The following is a 15671-nucleotide window of genomic DNA, read 5'->3' on the forward strand; positions in this document are numbered from 1 at the left end:
CCCTAACTGTTGTTTGAGGTATCGCTGACTAGATGACGTGTCAGATACGGCTGTAACGAGTCGCCCTTTACCATCGAAGGCAGGGACCGGGAACCTGGCCTTTCAAGACTTCGCTATGTGCCACTCTATCTGCACCCTGTACGCTCCTTGAAATCATGAGTTCCGCCGCTGACGGGGTGAATCTATCATTCGAGCAAGGACATGCGAACTTGCTCGTCTCCGCAGGCTATATATGTATGTGTACTGTTAGTATACTTTTAGTATCACAAACAAACCGTCAGTATAACTGCATACCTGCCATTCCTTAGGCTCGATGAAATCCAGGGAGACGAGTAGTACATAATGACGATGGTAGGAGGGTAAGGCGTTCGGATACATCCTGTAGCGCGATGTTAGTACAGGGTGCATCGCCACAATGACACTGTTTCTAATGAATATCAACCCCCGACTGAACCGGCCCTGAAGTGCCTACTTATCCTGCATAACGTTAAGTACTTCCCATGAACATTCGTCACCGTCCTTGCTGAGGCTGCACGGACAACGGGACTCCACCAAACAAAAGGGTTTCAAGGTATGTTGCTACACGCCCTCGGTGAACTTCGAGACTCAGTAGACACCTTGTAGCACCGTGTTTAGGACACGTCACCGTGCACGAGCTAGCCGACGAGACCATGCAGTCGAGCATACGCAGGCGATCATCAATTTTAGCAGGACATAACGAACTTGCCAGAGTACTAGTTCGTCGCTGAGCTGAGGATTACTGGTAGGCAGCCATTTGAGCCCTTCCGACTCGCAAAACGGTATCATGTCCGGCCGTTTCGCTAACCTGTCCGCGCGTTTGCTCCTCCACGCCAAATTATCGATACACTGTCCGCACTTCGAAGGATCTCCTCCACCACTCATCCGTTCCTCTTGAAAATTTGGAAGTTACCTATTCTGAAGCCTCTCGTCTCAGGAAAAATATCAGTTTCGTTGTATTCCTTCTCGTTCGTGTTGTATTGCATGCATCCAAAACGGGCGCTAACCCGCCCATTTGCTTGCGCGCCCCTCTCGGCTAGCCTCGGCTCTCTCCCGACCTTGCCGACACACTAGCGCCGCTGTGCGCGCTATGCGGGCACTTGAAGTTAGCAGGAACATGGAGAATGTTCAACGCCATGGGTCACCAGCTGATTATTTTTCACTGTATCTAGGGGTTTCTGGGAGCTGTCTCAGAAATTCTGAAGGGAATCCATGCAGTGGATCTTTAGATTCTTCAAACTGTGGACAGTTGAGCGATAACAGACGGACCGAAGCGCCATATAGCGCTGGCAGAATCCTCCCCGCCACAGGACATTGACGCTGTAGTGGACTGACAAAGGTGCTGTACAGACAGGACCGACGAGCCACTTACGGCGGACCAATTTGCGATCACCAGGACAGTTGTCTGATCCCCGTGGACATCATACCCTCTTGCTTCCGACTCAGACACCGGGTTCGTCAATCGCTTCTCTGATACTTAGTCCGAATCGCTGCGTTTGTTACCCAATACTCTTGCCGCCCCGTAGCACGGTCTGCCCATCCGTGGTCATCGGTAGACCGTGATACAGGCCGGCACACGCTCTATAAAGTTCTGTTCGTGATACCACATCTTTCGCAGTGTCATGTGTGGTCGACAGGCCGATTTGTCGGTGATACGGGGGGCTCGGCGCGCCCGTATCCTAGGGTGCCTACGCCCTCGCGGCCTTACCTCGCTGTTAATATAAAGGCTGCATCGTGCGAGGGTGCCATCACTAGTGTGCGCCCCCCAGAACCCCAGCGCTGTCACGGTCTGCAAATTGCAATATCAAGATGGCAAACGGCGAGAAGGGCGCCTCGGGCTCGGTGCTGACAGCGCCAGACGCGCATGTGAACGACTCCTCCCCCTCGCCCTCGTCCGACGGGGCGAAGATCAAGAAGTGGAGGGACGAGGGCCGCGTCATCAAGCACACGCGCACCGGAGTGTGGGATAAGTACGTCGAGGTTGACCCGGATGCGGGCAAGATCCTGATGACGGCCACTGCGGTGAAGAAGTACGAAGGTATGCTCGGGTCCGTGCCGTACCTGGTGCGCATGGTCAAGGACGTGCTCGGGATCCCGGGGTGCAAGCTCCAGACGTTCTTGTTCGTGGGTGCATCACTGGGGACTGCCGTTGTCCCTGCTGCGACTCTGTGGTGAGTACTCGCGGTTCGGACTTTTGTAGCGCAAGGATTACCAGGGATTCATCGCGATTACCTCAGGTTCCAAGGACAGCTTGTGAAGATGGTAAGTATCCACGTTCATACCATCCACCTTGTTGACATCTAATCCATGTTTCAGATGGAAGGCGCCATTGAGACCCGCACAATTGACACCCACGGCCTCCTCCTCATCTGCGCAGGCCGCCTAGCCTGCACACTAGTCCAGCTGGTCCTCAATAACACATCGACCAAGGCGGAGAACACGCTCAACGCGCGCATCCGGCGCTGGTTCTCCCAGCACCAGTTCAGCGCGTACGCGCGGCTCGATCTGCCCACGTACGGGCGCACCGAGGTGCAAAGTAAGCTTGCGGCGTCCGCCGACGACTACTTTGGCCGGACGGTCGTGTGGCAGACGCTGAGGATGATGATGGACATCGTCAGTGCTGTGGCGCAGCTTGGTGCGGAAGCGTATGTCCTGTTTAATGCGCTGAAGGGGCAGAGGGACGGTTTGCTCTTGGCGGGTGTGACGATGATATCCGAGACGGTGCCTCTGTTGTCGCGGTTTGAGGTGTTTTCCGTAGCGACAGGTGAGTTCCGTTCCGGGTGTGGGGTGGTGTTGCTTGTAAGTACTGACGTGATTTCTCTCGTAGCATGGGCAGTCAACACACGGAACAAGGACTACGTGAAGATGTGCGGCTGGCGGAAAGTGATCAAGCACGAGAAGCACAGGAAGGAGCTCGTTGCTGGAAACCTTGCTGGTTATGCCGCTTCCGGCGAGTATCGGCCTAAATGTTAACAATGTGCCTCAATCTGATACCAAGATGCAACAGAGTTCAAGGCAGTTACTGACAGACTAGGCGATGACGACCGAACGTGGTACGAACTTGAATGGTGCAAAGATGCGCATATCAGCGCCTGGACCATCGTCAGAGACGTCTTCGCGCATCTCCCTCAGGTAAAGCCTGACTGCAAACCATCCTTGTGGTGACCACGCATTGACTGGCGCCGTCTCAGATTGCATTCACGGTCAGCGCATTCAGGAGGCCTGCTAACATGCCAGAATCACTGGCTGCGCTGGGGCTGGTGCAGTCCGCTGCGAGCTCTTTCGCGTGGTCTGTGTACGAGATGGTGAGCAGGACGCAGGGGATCGAGGAACAGCTTCAAGCGGTGTGCAATGTATACGAGCTTGCGGACATCCCGAACGTTGTTCCGGATGGGACCGTGCCTTTCCCGGAGAACGGAGAGTCAATCGAGTCTGGGATAGCGCTGGAGTTCCGGTTAGTGGCCATAATCATGTTCGTGACGGAGACCGCGTACGCTGACAGACAATTGCGCAGGAACGTGTCGTTCAAGTACCCTGATACCGACAATTACGCACTGCGTGACATCTCGTTTCGCCTCCTTCCTGGCCAGCTCTGCGTGAGTCCTGTCTCTGCTCGGGGTATTCGCGTCCACTCACGAGATTGCGCGGGACAGGTAATCGTCGGATCGAATGGTGCAGGGAAGAGCACAATTTTGAAGCTCATCGTACGACTCTACGACCCTGAAGAGGGTGCGATCTTCATTGGGGGCCACGACATACGCACGTTGAAGCTGAGCGATCTTCGCCGAGCCATATCTGTGCTCTTCCAAGACTACACCCACTTCCCGTTATCGGTGAGCGGCTCCCTTGTCCTCGTCAATCTCTGTATCGTATGCAACTGAGCATCATGCCCTCCTCGGAAGATTCGAGACAACATCGCCCTCGGGGACCCCACTGGCAGCGGGGACGACAGCCATGTTCGCCAGGCTGCGCGCCTTGGAGGCGCCGAGTCATTCATCGAGAAGCTGTCCGACGGGTTTGAGACGTACCTCGAGCGCCCCGCGCTTGAGTACTCGGGTGGACCGACGGAGGGCTCGAAGTCGCTGTCAGGAAAACCGTTTGACGTGACTGCGGTGCGCGACTGCGCGGGTATGAAGACCACGACGAAGACGGAGCTTAGTGGAGGTCAGATGCAGCGCCTTGCTGTGTACGTACTTTCAAGTTCGTCTCGTCAGCATCTTTGTTTACTGAATGCCCTGCCGACACGATGCAGATCGCGGACGTTCATGCGCTCTATCGTGCGCGAGGAGGCGTCCGAAGTCGGCCTTTTGCTGTTCGACGAGCCAAGCGCATCTCTCGATCCAGCGGCTGAACATGGTACCGTTCTGATTACTTTTGTCCTTGGATTTTTTCGACTGATCCTCCTGTTCTCACAGACTTGTTCGATCGCCTACGGGAGCTGAGAGGTAACAAGACTATGGTGTTCTCATCCCATCGCTTCGGGAACCTAACACGGCATGCGGACTTGATCTTGTGAGTCTGGTAACTTGTTTCGTGACCTGGCTGAAACGTTCAATATTCAGATACATGAACGAGTCTGGAATTGTAGAGTCTGGCTCACACCATTCCCTGCTAGAGGCTGAGGGTGAATATGCACGACTGTGGAAGTTGCAGGCGCAAGCTTTCATATAAGGATGATGAGTTGATTCCGAAAAGGTGCCCACGGATGCCGAGATTTATATGGGAGCAGACAGGAGCTCCGCGCGCTGTACACAACATCGGATGTATCCAAGCACTCTAGAGGAATGCGCAGCGTAGTAGGCACACCATGCCGCCTGTGCAGTCAAGAAGCAGATTATGGTATTATCTGCCCGCGCCCCGGACCGCCCCTTGTGTGTCTTTCATTTTCTATCGGAGAACTATGCAACGTAGCAGCCTGTGCCGTCATCCCATCAGGCGAACCAAGGTATCACTTCCATCCGATACGAGTGTCCAACGGGCGCACAGCACTCTAGCGCGGCTGTTGTGCTCAAGGTGGTACTATACGCCTTGCCTCTGTGGTCTCCGTCCAAGCTGCAAGTTTCTCCGGATGTGTTGCAAACATTGCAAGGAAGAGAAACCTATGTAGTACTCGTACCAGAGACGTTCGATCTCGTAGACCTGCAGCTGTGGTTCTGCAAATTCACGCGAGTTGACGAAGCCCACTCGATGGACTGGGAGCAAGCTGGCAATACCTCTCCGCCCCATCAAAGCGCCAAACGTCCCGAAACCTGTTCATAAAGGACGCGGGAGAACCAGGCCTGAGACTCGGATGAATGGCGAGACATCGATGAAGGGGGATCCTGCCCGGGCTCGGAAGACCGCAATGTCCGCGAGCTTGGAAGAATGCATCGTGATGTTATTGTCGAGTCCGGAGCCATGTATGTACAGGAATCGAAGAGCGGGAAGGAGGACCGGCTGTTCCAGCAGAAGGTCGTACATGATGTTGAACGGGACCGTAGTGCTGTGCTCTCTCGGTTGCTCAACTATTGCGGCTTGCCTGGAGATCTACAACGGCATGGAGGTGTCGCAGGAGTGTAGGCCAGACACTATGCGCATAGTGGAAGGTTAATGTGGAGCCAGGAGCCAGGTGATGGTAGACAGAGTGGTCATCGCCGGGAGGCCGTGTAGAAGGAAGTTCTCTAGATGTACGTATAGACTTGTCGTGTTCGACTACTAGTCTACTACTCGGCCGGCAAAATATACTCTTGCGCCCAATTCAGCTGCCAGTACCTCTCCGCCCCGTCTACGTGCCAAACATCCCGCATCCTGAAACTGCAGAGCTCCGGACCAGAGTCTACCAGCTCAAAATAATCGACGTTTGCGATCAACTCCGTACTTCGTTCGCCGAAAATATCGTGCGGCTGCGACAACTCCGGCCGGTTCGTCTGGATAAGGAAGCGATTGAGACGGCGTCCCATGCGAGCCCGATACATCGCCATGTCCACAAGCTTTGACGAAAGCTTATCGCAGCTGTCATCCCAAGCGACGACTTGCATGCAGAGGTCACAAAGCAACGGCGATAAGAGAGGCTCTTCCAGCAAGACGGTGCAGAGCGTGTCAAGGGGACACATCCTCCCGAGGTCTTGCTCTCCGACGATGGCCTTGAGTTCAACGAGCGCGGAGAAATGTCGCAAAACAGACGGCCAGAAGGTGTGGGTGCGGTGGATGTTGATATGGAGGGAGGTGACGGTGGACAGGGTAATCATTGTAGGGAGGCCGTGCAACCACGTGTTCCAGTTACTGTCTTTCGCCAACGTACACTCTGCTTGTATCCAGAACCCACACGTAGGACTGTCAGCAACGACGAGGACGTCCTCGCCGATAGAGGCGATGTCGAGCTTGGTCGCGTGGCGAAGCGGTCCTAGGTCCACTTGGTCGTCTTCAGAGATGAAGGAAACACCAGAGAGACGTACGAAGCAATGCTCTGGCAGCGATAGATGCTGCAAAAGGTTCATGGCGCGTCCATAAGTGTAGGCGTAAAGCGTGAGGTAACGGAGGCGGCTGAGGACGACGGGACCAGAGCCGTAAGGTCCTATCTCTCGTGGATAGTGCTGTTCTCCGACGACGAGGAACTCCAAATGAGGTGCATTGGTGAGTACGGCGAGAAGAGCCGATGTTTGGGTGTTGGTGAAGAGCGTCAGGTGCAGATGAGTGAGACTCGGGAATGTGTTGGAAGGCAGCCAGTGTCCAACGCAGCGCAAAGCGAGTGCTTTCAACATAGAGTACCTCTGTCCGTCTAGCATCACCAGCGGCACTGCAGCACTCAAGTAGGCGTAGTCACACGAGTTGATGGTGAGACATTCCAGAGTAGGAGCCACCCATCGTGTAGCCAGCGATGCGACCTTGTCCTTCCGTGGAGTCCTGTCGATCACAAGGTCCAATCGACGCACTGAACGGTCCACCGGAACAGTAGTATTCAACAGTGCTGCCAGATTTGCTTCTGTCGCGTCCAATCGGAGCGATATGGGAGCCTTCTGCGAACGCGCCATGAAAAACTCCAGGAGCTTAGGACTGTAACGGCTGTCGATACGCGTCCAGAGAGTGGGGGCTTCCAGGGTCGTCTCTCTCCAATGGTGACAGACCTGAGAGATCGCGACCACCGCGAACGCTTGGTCATAAGCCTCGATAACATGCAAACGTCCGAATCTGTACGCGAAGTTGTTCTCGTCGCTTGCGGTTACGTGCTTGAATACCATGACGAGGACTTCATGAGGAACTCGATTGATCGGCACAATTGTGTTAGCCAGTCGAAGTAGCCTGGTGAGATTCTGGCGAGGGGCGGCCGCTGTCGAGTTTATCTACGGTGTGCATTAGTACACATGTTTTCCAGAAGTGAGAAGGCATGGAACTTCGAGACTCGGTGGTAGATGTCCTGGCACGACTTACATCCGCAGAGCTACGCGTCGCAGTCAGCAGTCAGCATCATGAATATATGCACAAAACGTCACAAGTACCTCATACGTGGATCTCCAAACTACAAAGCTCGAGTGAGGTTCGCGATGTGGGCGTGCACAGATGTGTACTGCTTGTGAGTGATGGTGGTTCGAGTCGAAGGCGAGTAAGCGCCCTACCTCGCCTTCTCCTCCGATATCGGCCAGCAACTCAGGTACATATTCCGAGACAGATAAATACCAAGGGAACTACTACAGGTATCATAAACAACAGTGTAGCCGAGCGCCCACATAGTGGTCTACCCTATAACCTGAAACCTGAGGTGCAGATGCATGTGCATGGGCCCGGTGTCGGGTGTCAGGTGTGGAGGATGAATGGACGCGAGTGAGAACGGAGAGACCGACGAAGACGCGTGCGCGACTCCCGGGAGATAGGCTATTCATGGACAGTTCGCGGTCATGTCCACCATCAGGCTCTCCGCGTGGCTCGTCGGTGGACTCACAGACGAGTGCGACCTCGTGCGGGTGCCAGAACCGAGAACAGAGCTAGAGCGCGAGAAGTGACTGTGATCCACACTTCTAACGTGGGTAGCGGTACAAGCCCGGTGTAGGCCCAGTGTCGCAATACATGTCTTGCATTTGTAGGAGGACGTCTTTTGGAATGATGATGCCGCGAGGAACGTCTGCCATGTAGCAGAAGCGGCACGAGGTGGTGAAGACGAGAGAGCGAAGAGAGATGGGGGGAATGGTCTCAGAGCTTGGTCTCAGGGCGGGTCGTCTGCAGGTGCTCGGGAGAATAATCGTCGAGAGAGGCAGAAAACGCAGAGCGGTAATCTGCGCGACAGTAACACCAACGTCAGGAACATCTAGATCAGAGTAGTCCGGGTTGAAGGCGAAAAAGAGATGGGTCAGACTCTTGAAGCTTGAAGCCTCCCCAAAGCAGAAAGTGGATAACGGAGTTGCCTTCAGATTGGAATTCGCGTTGGCAGGCACGGACAGCCGGATGGCAACATCAAGACCCTCCGCTCCCCCGGGTCAACAGGCACTGGAACCACGTCCATCGACAGGTACTCCGGTCGGAAGCTGTCCCTCGGTACGCTCCAGGCCCGTTAGTCCAAGGAATAGGAGAGAGTTGCGTCAACATCCGAACCAGACGCCTCCATTGTCTGACAAATTCTCTGGGTTAGCGTTTCAAATGTGGAAGATCCGGATAAACCCAAAAGACCTACTGCCGTGTGGTATACTAGTGAGGGTAAGAGAGGAACCTAGCATGGTGTTATGGCGCGGTGCGAGCAAACGGAATCGTAAGTAAGTGATGAAATTATAAGTGAGTAAGTAATGATCCTTAGCCGGCTTATAGTTTCAAATCGGGTAGTAAATCAATAGATCAATAATTGTTATGAAGGTCCGCCGGGAAGCGCTCAGATGTTCCTCAGTTACTGAACTGAGCGACAAGGCTCACGACTTGATCATACCCCGGTGCGACAGTGTTTCTCCTATGATGTTAGCTTACAGACGCCCTACTAGGAGGATGATTAATTTTCCTGTAGTATTCAGCAAGGATCATTGACCTATGTAGATTCGAAGTAAGTCGCAATTTTACCGGATCACAGCTCTGTTCTATACGCCCCTTCAGAATACGAGAGGCGAGTTGACGCAGCTGCTCATTTTGAACGAAGTTCAAGGGCTTCATTCAACTCGGAGCGAGAGGCGCAGAAGGCTCATGTCCGCATACATGCAACTCTGTCGTACCGCGTATCGGGCAGATCGAAGCTGCTCTTCTGCACATTGCACCAGAAGCACGCTGATCGAGCCTGCCCTTACTGCCTCGAAGGTAGGAGATTCCCACCTTCACTCCACAATCACGACACTCACCTAATCAACCCAGCTCCAGTCGGAGATCTCCCTAGAAAGGCTCGCAGCGAAGGCTGAGCATGGTAGGTGACTGTTTACTCCTTCTCCCGTCGATCGCTACTGACGAACTCATCTGCAGTTGTTGCTACCTTCGCCAGGTTTGGGCTGGGCTGGCTGCTCCCATGCGAACACCGATCACTAAGGATTGTCAATCCGCAAGCAGGCTTGCTGCTAGATTGCTCTGCGTGATCTTCCTTCGATCGGACAGCGTTGTTCATGAGCGCACGGAGTCTGGCCGTTGGTATGTGTTGAGGTCATGTATCCGATGCTTCTTCTTCCAATCGAGCTTACCGCAGCCTGATTCGCCAATGTTTAGGCATGATGACTCGCGAGTCACCGCATCTACGGACACAGTGCTTGCTGTGGATACGCAACCTCGCCTGGAACGAAGATATGGAGTCGTTACGTACCTCTTGGGGGTATAGCCGGCGTACTGCAGCTCCGTTCAGTCCAGGTTGCCTCCTGCAGGTCTCGAATATGCGCCCAGTGGTGTCGAAGCATGGCTTGTTGTCCCACAACGGGTATAATGTGTCACTCGCGGGTCCCGCATGCGAGCCTGCTGGAGCTGACGATGACCGTTATCAATTCCGCGTGTGAGCGCAGATCCATAAGTTCGTCCCGCTAATTGCTAGCTTCAAGTTCGGAATACGGTAGATAAGTATCATTGTGAAGCACTAGTAGTAAATTGTAGTCACCTTGGGGACCCCTTGCACGATCTATTATTACACCTATTGAACCCGCATTGAACCCGATTAACTTGTAAGCATGAAGTAGTAAGTACATGTCTCGGACTAGATCGATCTAGACGGGCTGGGCTGATATTATTGATTTGTTTCTTCCAAGTTTCTGCTACTCAAGTCCTAAAGGAGGTTGTCTGCCCCGCGATCGGCCTGCCGAGGGCTCCTTCTCATTGGCTGCCGGAGATGGGGCCCCAGTCTTCGCGCTTATCATCGGCCAGAATGACGTCAGGGAGTCTAGACCCGAGAATTAGATTCGGCATTTCCGTCACATTCGCAAGCTCACCTCTCGTTCTTGCTTCCTCACCGTCATCATCGTCTTCATCGTCGTCGTCGACGTGCACATCGCCTTTTTCTCTCTCGTCGCCGTCTTTTACCCCCTGCTCGTCATTCATCACGGCGCCAGACAACGTTACCCCCTCCATCTCGGAGGCCCCGTATGACAGCTTTGCCGCTGCCATCTCCGCTCGCTATGCTCGCCAGGCTACGTCCCTCATTTCGCTCAACAGCCCGACGGCGACGCCTTCACAGTCGTCGCTGACGATGGTCGTGTCGTCAGAGTCAACTCCGGTGGCCAGACCACCTCCGATGTCGCTTTCCCTCTCATCGCCAACGACATCGTCGTCTCCTTCTGTCGCTCTTCCGTCGACAGCCTTCACGGCTCTCCCCCCATCGTCATTGCAGGACGTGCTTTCAGATCCGTCGGCACTCATCCTTGACATTCGCCCACACAACTCATATGTCCAGGCCCGTGTTCTGCACGCCCTCTCGCTCTCTGTTCCGTCGACGCTTCTCAAGCGCCCAAATTTCCCGCTCGCGAGGCTTACGGAGATGTTGCCCACGTCTGCTGCACGAGAAAAGTTCTCGAAATGGCCGGAGGCGTCCCGAATTTTGGTCTACGACGCCGACACTACAACTCTGCCCGCGAATCTGCAGAACAACAACCTTCTTGGTCTCATGCGCAAGTTCCGGAGCGAAGGCTACCCCGCGGAGAGGGAGGTTGCATGGCTGCGCGGGGGATTTCATGCGGTATGGAGGGATCATCCTGATTTTGTTGATCACTGTGCGCCTCCGGATGAAGCGGATGAGGATGAGGAACACGCAGAACCCGAGACTGATGGCGACCCGGTCCCGTTAAGCAAGACAATGTCTTCGCCTGCAACTGCCCGTGCGCTTCGAGCGAAGCACCTACCCAAGTCCGCTTTTACGTCCGCAACAACAATTACGATGCGTCCGAAGGTGAGTTTCATGCTTTACTTTCGACTTTCACGATTGACCGTCAATCGCAGAGCATACAGCCACCTGCACCTGTCCCTATGCAACTTGTGCCTCCTACGCCTGTCATGCAAGTGGACAACCCTTTCTCCAGAGCTTCCCTACCCACGTCCGCCGCAGCCATGCCACCACCGCTACCTGGCGCTTCGCAGTCGCAACCAGGGAGGGGCGAGTTCACGTTACGTTTACCGCCCGGGCTCACGCGACCGAAGAGCAACGCTAGCACGACGAGTTCTGTCCCGAGGGGGCCCTTGTACAGCATGCCGACGTTGTCGCCGCAGTATACTGGCGCATACAATCGGGTGGCCAGCTACTCGCTTCCCGGAAGACAGGTATGTCATGTCGATATGTCCTGTTCGATTTCGTGGTGCTGATGAACATGGTCAGGTCGCGTTCAACCCGTTCTTCGACAACATCCGTCAGAACATCGAGCTGGGCAGCCGGGTTGCGAAGGGGACCGATGGCGAGGGTATTCCGCTCAAGTTGCCCAGGCGCGTCCGTCGACGTGTCGGCGAGCTCCCTTTCGAGTGGCTGCGTCAGATCGCGCGCAAGAGCAGGCACGCCACCGAGGGCAGCAGCTCGACCGACCTGTCCAGTGACAGCGATACCCTGAGCGACGAAGACAGGCCTCCCTCCGACGGCCCTTCGTCGTCTACGTACAAGCCGGTGTCTGAAGGGACATTAAGGACGCCCGTCACACAGCTTCCTCAACCACCCCCGCCGCAGATTGCGTCCACCGCCCGTCGATCTCCGCGACGCTCTCCCTCTTATTCGCCCTCACGATCTGTTCCTGCGATACCCCCGCGTGCGGAAAGTTTATCACCACCGAGCCCCACGTCATCGGCCCATTCTCATTCTCCCTCAGACGCGGACGAGCTCACACGTGCACTGGAGGATCAGTTCTACAACATCGAGCTGGGTGAGCAGAAGCGGTTGCTAGGTGTGATGGAGAGGCACAGCATGGAGAGTGGGAAGGTCATACAGGAGGCTCCAGGCGTACGCGGCTTTGTTGGCATCCCTCCTAGCAAGGGTACAGAAGGCAAGCCGTCTGTTCCTGCGTCTGCCAACTCCGCGGCTACCGTCGGCGAGGAAGCTATTTCCTCGTTTCCCTACAGTATCACTGCCGGCTTGGAGAAGGGATCGAAGAATCGGTACGTCCCTTTTGATCTCATATCTGACGCTATTACTGAAAAGCCTGACAGATATCGCAATATCTGGCCTTTCGAGCACGCGCGTGTTCGGTTGCGGAAGTCGAAACCGGATGACGATGACTACATGAACGCGAGCTACGTACAACCGCTCGGGACAACCAAGCGCTACATTGCCACCCAAGGCCCTCTGCCTGCGACGTTCGCAGACTTCTGGACGTAAGCGGTCGCGACGACGAATATCTTTTCGAGTTTTGACTAGTATCCTTCTAGACTTTGCTGGGAGCAGAACGTGCACGTCATCGTCATGCTTACTCGCGAGATCGAAGGCTCGTCTGTGAAGTGCGGGAAGTACTGGGCGGAAGGAACGTACGGCTCGTTGCGCTTGAAGCTGATCGAGACCAACGACACGCCCGACCGCGAGCGGCGGCGGGAGGAGAGCGAGATGAACGGCGGCTTTTTCAGCTCGCACGTTCCTCAGCCGAAGCCGAAGCTCAAGCCGAAGTCGAAGAAGCATAAGGACGGAGACGTCGACATGCAGGATGACGAGGCTCCCTCCACAATCAAGCGCGTCTTTGAGCTCACTAATACTGCCTATCCCCTTGCCCCCCCTCGCATCGTTACGCAGTTCCAGTACCTGGAGTGGCCGGATCTGAACGTACCCAACGACCCTCGTGGTGTCCTCAATCTCATGCGACAGGTCGAAGACGCGGTCGAGCACTCTCGCTGTTCTGGCCAGAAGCGGTGGGGAGAGGGTCCCTTGTATCAACCACCCAACGCCGTGAGAAGCCCGCCTATACATGGAAGCACGTTCGTGTCCGGGAGGGATCGCAACATGGATGAGGTGGATCCCTTGACTGGCATCGCCCTCATCGCCCAAGAGCATGCACCAGTTCTCCTGCATTGTTCTGCCGGTGTTGGGCGCACGGGCGGCTTCATCGCGGTCGACGCGGTCCTTGATGGCATCCGCCGGGAGATGAGAAAGCGCAAAGAGGGCAAAGTCCAGGAGACTGAGGATGCTCAGGCAGCTTCAGAGTTCCAGGGTCGTTCCGGCACTGCAAGCTCGGAGAGCAGAAGCGGAAGCCGCAGCCGCAGCATGAGCACCGTGAGTCAGACACCAGACCCGATGGATGTTGATACAAGTCCCAGCCCGCCGGAACAGAAGAGCGATATGTCTTCACTGACTGTGCCAGTGTCGGTGGGAGATCGCGAAGTCCATGTTCCTGTCGTCGGGTTCGCGAAGTCCGAGGGCGAGGCAATGGATGTCGACGAGCGTCAGCCTGCAGGTTTACCGACTTCTGCATCGCTGTCTTCGCCTGCTGCCAAACACGTGGGTCTTCCACCGCCGCTTCTGCAGGCTTCGCCAGAGCTGGTCACGGAGGTGAGACGTGCGACAATGAATAATTGGCCGTCCATGGCGTCAACGACGTTTTCGTTGGTGAAGGGTGATCCCGCTCAGCCGCGAGCAACACGTGTCCTTTCGACCACCGATCCCTCGGACAGCAGCTCGGAGTCATACGCTGCACGGGCCAGCTCGCGCTCGCGCTCCGTTGTCGGGTCTGGCTCGCGCACGAGGTCGCGCTCGTCTGTGAGCCCACCGACCAGTCACGCGGAGAGCGTGATGGTGGGCAAGACCGCGAAACTATCCATGAACAGCCCGTCTCCTCCTAACGGGATCGTTCCCTTGCCTCCAAGTACGGATCCTCGACTACGCACCGTCTCTCTACCCTCATCGGCATCGTCACACCTCGCCAGCCGTCCGGAGCCCGAGCCTCATAGTGAGAAAGAGGGTCTGTCTTGCCCGTCATCAGCTTTGCAGTCGCAACGACTGAATAGTTGGCGGTCAGAGGTGCAATCCTCACACGACGGCTTTGCGCGCACGGCGGAGCCCGGCGCTGTCCCCTCTTCCAAGGCGGACCCTCGCCCCGCGTCGAAGGAGGACAAGAGCAGCGCCTCTGCAGACACACCACGGTCGGAAATGCCGTCACCGACGCTACGGGAGCCGCGCAAGTTGCACGACGACACGTCGCCGCCGCCATTGTCCACCTACACCGACCCGATCCGGCGAGTCATCGAGGACATGCGCGAGCAGCGCATGAGCCTGTGCCAGAGTTTGCGCCAATACGTATTCGTGCACCGGGCCATCATCGAAGGCGCGCTCATGATCGTCGACGAGGAGAAGAAGCGGGAGTCCCGCAGTGCCAAGTCGGCCAGCTCCTCTGCTTCGAGCTCTGTCAAGCCCAAGTCGTCGTCGGTCCCTCCGCTCTCACTCGGCGGCGTTCCAAGCTTAAGCGCAAGACGGCTATCGGCGTCGTCCTCAGATGAAGACACCAAACTTGGCATCGGGCACAAGCGGAGCGTACCCGACTTTGTCGCGGGAAACACGATCATCGAGGGCGTCGTCTCGCCGTCGCCTGGCCGGCCCAAGCGCGGTGCGAGCCCGACGGAGCTTACGATGGAGGGCCTCGATGGCGGTGTGTTGCTCAGGAAGCGGCCGAGTGTGAAGCGGAGCCAGCGGGAGAATGAGGTGCAGTTCGACGCGATGGTCATCTCCTCCCCGCCGGGCGCTCAGTGACCTAGGCTTGCTTCCATGCTCCTTTGTCCTATCCCTCCCCACTTTCAACCTGTGCCTTCCTCGTCTCCGAGTTTCGTCTTCTCGTCATCATCTATTGTGCTAGCTGTCTGTGCTCTGTCAATCTTGTGCTGTGCCTATCTCATACGGTTACGCTGTGTACGACGTCGTGTACTTGCCCACCGCGGACTCCATCCCCTACACCCCACTCTGCATCATGTGTCCGAAGCTATCCATCGACCTGTATCTCACAGCCGCATCTCCATCCTTCGCCAATATCATGTCCATGTATCAGCAAATCCATACCGCTACCGCCGCAATCCCAATCTCATTCTACCATTAGCGCGCGCCCTCGCCCCTTTCCCCTTCCCCCTGCATCTTATATACTTATTTCTTCTGCCTCCTCGTGAGGATGCACCGACTTGTGACTTATTTTCGTTACCCTTTACCTACCTGTACCCGCTTAGCATACGTACCTACGTTCAGCATTGCATGTCCGCATTATTACCCCGTCCATCCTCCACACCTGACACCCGACCACCCGACGCCGGGCCCGACCCCATGCACATGCATCTGCACCTCAGGTTTCAGGTTA

The 15671-nt window shown here is 55.8% G+C and overlaps 4 protein-coding genes across 4 annotated transcripts; 2 read left to right on the top strand and 2 right to left on the bottom strand.

Moving 5' to 3' along the window:
* Nucleotides 1–623: 623 nt before the first annotated feature.
* L226DRAFT_538401 (uncharacterized protein) lies at nucleotides 624–1004 on the bottom strand. The gene has a single exon (XM_067681486.1). It carries the CDS (start codon nucleotides 901–903, stop codon nucleotides 643–645), a length of 261 nt encoding a protein of 86 aa, XP_067531597.1. The 5' UTR covers nucleotides 904–1004; the 3' UTR covers nucleotides 624–642.
* Nucleotides 1005–1646: 642 nt separating this feature from the next.
* On the top strand, nucleotides 1647–4886 carry L226DRAFT_513703 (HlyB/MsbA family ABC transporter). The gene is made up of 12 exons (XM_067678380.1): nucleotides 1647–2189; nucleotides 2256–2280; nucleotides 2335–2782; nucleotides 2846–2968; nucleotides 3026–3150; nucleotides 3210–3472; nucleotides 3533–3614; nucleotides 3672–3851; nucleotides 3921–4204; nucleotides 4271–4374; nucleotides 4434–4530; nucleotides 4581–4886. The coding sequence occupies exons 1-12, from the start codon at nucleotides 1828–1830 to the stop codon at nucleotides 4687–4689; spliced, it is 2202 nt and encodes a 733-aa protein (XP_067531598.1). The 5' UTR covers nucleotides 1647–1827; the 3' UTR covers nucleotides 4690–4886.
* An 834-nt stretch (nucleotides 4887–5720) lies between these two features.
* On the bottom strand, nucleotides 5721–7723 carry L226DRAFT_525556 (uncharacterized protein; the record flags this gene model as incomplete). The annotated part of the gene is made up of 3 exons (XM_067678977.1): nucleotides 5721–7337; nucleotides 7426–7435; nucleotides 7611–7723. The coding sequence occupies 3 exons, from the start codon at nucleotides 7721–7723 to the stop codon at nucleotides 5721–5723; spliced, it is 1740 nt and encodes a 579-aa protein (XP_067531599.1).
* A 2643-nt stretch (nucleotides 7724–10366) lies between these two features.
* On the top strand, nucleotides 10367–15284 carry L226DRAFT_213554 (uncharacterized protein). The gene is made up of 5 exons (XM_067672934.1): nucleotides 10367–11320; nucleotides 11380–11688; nucleotides 11744–12507; nucleotides 12559–12723; nucleotides 12778–15284. Exons 1-5 carry the CDS (start codon nucleotides 10625–10627, stop codon nucleotides 15077–15079), a joined length of 4236 nt encoding a protein of 1411 aa, XP_067531600.1. The 5' UTR covers nucleotides 10367–10624; the 3' UTR covers nucleotides 15080–15284.
* Nucleotides 15285–15671: the final 387 nt, after the last annotated feature.

This window comes from Lentinus tigrinus (assembly GCF_003813185.1).
Source record: "Lentinus tigrinus ALCF2SS1-7 unplaced genomic scaffold L226scaffold_32, whole genome shotgun sequence".
Taxonomy (NCBI): Eukaryota; Fungi; Basidiomycota; class Agaricomycetes; order Polyporales; family Polyporaceae; genus Lentinus; species Lentinus tigrinus.

Excerpts from the sequence above, each read along its gene's own strand:
- L226DRAFT_538401 (XM_067681486.1), bottom strand. The coding sequence starts at position 903 with ATGAGTGGTGGAGGAGATCCTTCGAAGTGCGGACAGTGTATCGATAAT.
- L226DRAFT_513703 (XM_067678380.1), top strand. The coding sequence starts at position 1,828 with ATGGCAAACGGCGAGAAGGGCGCCTCGGGCTCGGTGCTGACAGCGCCA. Across the intron at positions 2,783-2,845 it reads GGTGTTTTCCGTAGCGACAG|CATGGGCAGTCAACACACGG; the intron begins GTGAGTTCCGTT and ends TTTCTCTCGTAG. Across the intron at positions 3,151-3,209 it reads TCTTCGCGCATCTCCCTCAG|ATTGCATTCACGGTCAGCGC; the intron begins GTAAAGCCTGAC and ends GCGCCGTCTCAG.
- L226DRAFT_213554 (XM_067672934.1), top strand. The coding sequence starts at position 10,625 with ATGGTCGTGTCGTCAGAGTCAACTCCGGTGGCCAGACCACCTCCGATG. Across the intron at positions 11,321-11,379 it reads CAATTACGATGCGTCCGAAG|CCACCTGCACCTGTCCCTAT; the intron begins GTGAGTTTCATG and ends CAGAGCATACAG. Across the intron at positions 11,689-11,743 it reads ACTCGCTTCCCGGAAGACAG|GTCGCGTTCAACCCGTTCTT; the intron begins GTATGTCATGTC and ends GAACATGGTCAG.